General features: G+C 54.2%; 1 protein-coding gene across 1 annotated transcript; it reads right to left on the bottom strand.

The window, feature by feature from the left end:
* Nucleotides 1-207: 207 nt before the first annotated feature.
* Nucleotides 208-1,901, bottom strand: LOC147688925 (uncharacterized). Its single transcript, XM_086939986.1, has 2 exons — nt 1,481-1,901; nt 208-1,205 (listed from the first exon to the last, which is right to left on the bottom strand). Exons 1-2 carry the CDS (start codon nt 1,899-1,901, stop codon nt 208-210), a joined length of 1,419 nt encoding a protein of 472 aa, XP_086796112.1.
* Between the last annotated feature and the right edge of the window lie 446 nt (nt 1,902-2,347).

Genomic DNA, 2,347 nt, shown 5'->3' with positions numbered 1-2,347 from the left:
AGTGATGGCAGATACAGACGTGAGGAGATTATAGAAAACTATTTCTGAGTGAGTACAGATGCAAAGACAGGTAAATGGTTGTGGTGAAAAAACAATTTTTAATACTGTTGCAACACAGTTACTGCACTGATATGCAACAAAAAAAAGGTGTAATAGCAAAGAAAACAAAAGTCCAAGGTCCAGGTTGCCTCACCCGCCCTTGCAAGGCTATTTCTTTGAGCGCTTGGCAGCCCCACTGGGGTGTCCCTCAGCCCCCTCAGAATGACCAGCGGCATCTGCGGAGCGCCTGGTGCTCCTGCGTGGCTCTGACGCAGCGCTGGCCGGGCTGCTGCGGCTGCTGCTGTCCCCAGCATCCCCCAGGTCCAGGGCAGGATTTGCGGCAGTGTTAGAGATGATCATGGCCTCCATTGCTGTCGTGATGCGAGCCATTCCCCTTGTCATCTCTGCCGTATTTTGTGTGAGACTAGACTCCATGTTGGCACTGCACTGGCAGAGTTGTGCCGTTGCAGCAGCAAGGCGGCTCATGGAGCGGTTCTGCACCCGGGCATCCCGCCTGCGCACCAGCTCATGCTCCTCCAGTCTGCCACATAACTGGGTTATGGCAGTGGTTAGCCTGCCTAAACCTGCTGCTACCTCCTTGTTTGAATCCACAAAGGCCTGAAATCCTTTCACCATTTCCCCCATCTGCAGGTTGTGCTGCAGGAGCTGGCGTTGGCAGGCCATGATGGATTTCGCCTGCTGCCTTTGGATCTTTACCATTTTACCTTCGAGGCCCAGGAAGACACTGCCCTCCGGTGCTGGTGCTGCAGTGGTGGGAATGGCACGGCGCCGGGTACTGCTGCTGCCGGCCTGCTGAGTGGGCTGGGGTGCCACTGGTGGGGGTGTGGTGCTGGCCGGGGCCTGAGCCCCTGCTCCCAGGACAGGGTGTACTGGTGCCACAGCCATGATCGTGGCAGGAGCTGGTGTAGGTGGAAGGAGGTCCCTTGTCGGGGAGTTCTCTGGGGAGAACTGCAAGGGGGGTGTGCTCGGCATTTGTGGGGAGTGCAGTGCTTCAAAGTCTATTACCAGGTCTCCCTCTATACCAAGCCCTATGGTGTGTTCGTCCTCCTCCTCCTCGGCAGCCTGACTGGTGCTCGGCCCTGCGAGTGCAGTGGTGGATGGTGCTGCTGCCTCTGTTGTCATTGTTTGTCTGCCTGATGGTGCCCCTAGGTACAAAGAAGCATTTGTAAATTGAGTGCCGATGTATTACAGTCAGTACAATTAAAGCATTCCACATGTCCTTGCATCTCCTTAGAATGTGTTCCACTGTTTCCTGTCTTGTGATTCTGCACTGCCATATTTTGCTAACTTCTGCTGACTACATGTACCATGATGCTTGTCTCTTGTATGTTGGTTACAGTACTGTGCTGGGGTGTGGCTATGCATTGTGTCTAATGGGGAGGTGTCTGGTAGGGTGTGTCATGATGCGCATGCTTCTTACCTGTAGCTGTAGCTCTGGCTGAGCTGTCCAGGGTCCCAATTCCGGTTACGCTCTCCCTCTCAATGGTGCTGGAGACCAGTTCCTCCAGCTCGGTGAGGGGTGGCGCCGGGTTCCTGCCTCCACCAGTGCCTCCAGCCTGCCTCTGGATCTCTGCCATCTTCCGTTTGGTCAGGCTGCGGATGTCATAGAAACGCTTCTTCAGCTCATCCAGGGACCTGGGGGTGACACCCACAGCATTCACCTTTTGGGCGATTTCGCTCCAGATCCTCCTCTTGGTGCTGTCTGGCACATTGAGGGACAGCTTTCCAAATAGCTGCCGGTGCACCCTCACTACCTCCTCAACCAACACCTGCAGCTCGATACTGCTGAACTTAGGCTTCCTCTTCTGGGTGGACTTCTGGCTCTCACTCTGGTTTGCCATCTTGATCAGAACAGTTCACTACCTCCTACTCCCACTGCTGCTAACTGTGAGTGTTCAGCTCAGGCTGGCTCTCCAGAAAGTTCTTAATTAGCTGCACCTGCCAGGGTTGCCACTCCCTGTTTGGGTGGGGGAGGGGGAGCCACCTCATTGGCTGAATCGGCTTTTGCCGAATCGGCTTTTACCGATTCGGATATTACCGAATCGGTAAAATCCGAATCGGTATTATCCGAATCGGATTTTACCGATTCGGTTTCTTCAATGCATTCCTATGGGCTTTTTGGCCATGGGTGTGTTTTCATACCTACGATTCGGTAATTGCCGAATCGGATTTTACCGACTCGGCTATTTCCGATTCGGTGGTAGCCGAATCGGCTATTTCCGATTCGGTGGTAGCCGATTCGGTACTTTCCGATTCGGTCCGTGCCGATTCGGTACGTACCGATTCA

The sequence above is a fragment of the Lissotriton vulgaris genome, chromosome 10 (genome assembly GCF_964263255.1).
Source record: "Lissotriton vulgaris chromosome 10, aLisVul1.2, whole genome shotgun sequence".
In the NCBI taxonomy this organism is placed as follows: Eukaryota; Metazoa; Chordata; class Amphibia; order Caudata; family Salamandridae; genus Lissotriton; species Lissotriton vulgaris.
The sequence above is the reverse complement of the archived record's forward strand: the minus strand, read 5'-3'. Positions and strand labels throughout refer to the sequence as shown.

Bases quoted from the DNA above. Each gene is read 5' to 3' on its own strand.
- LOC147688925 (XM_086939986.1), bottom strand. From the start codon at position 1,901: ATGGCAAACCAGAGTGAGAGCCAGAAGTCCACCCAGAAGAGGAAGCCT. The intron at 1,206-1,480 runs GTAAGAAGCATG...CTTTGTACCTAG, and splicing joins AGCCAGAGCTACAGCTACAG to GGGCACCATCAGGCAGACAA.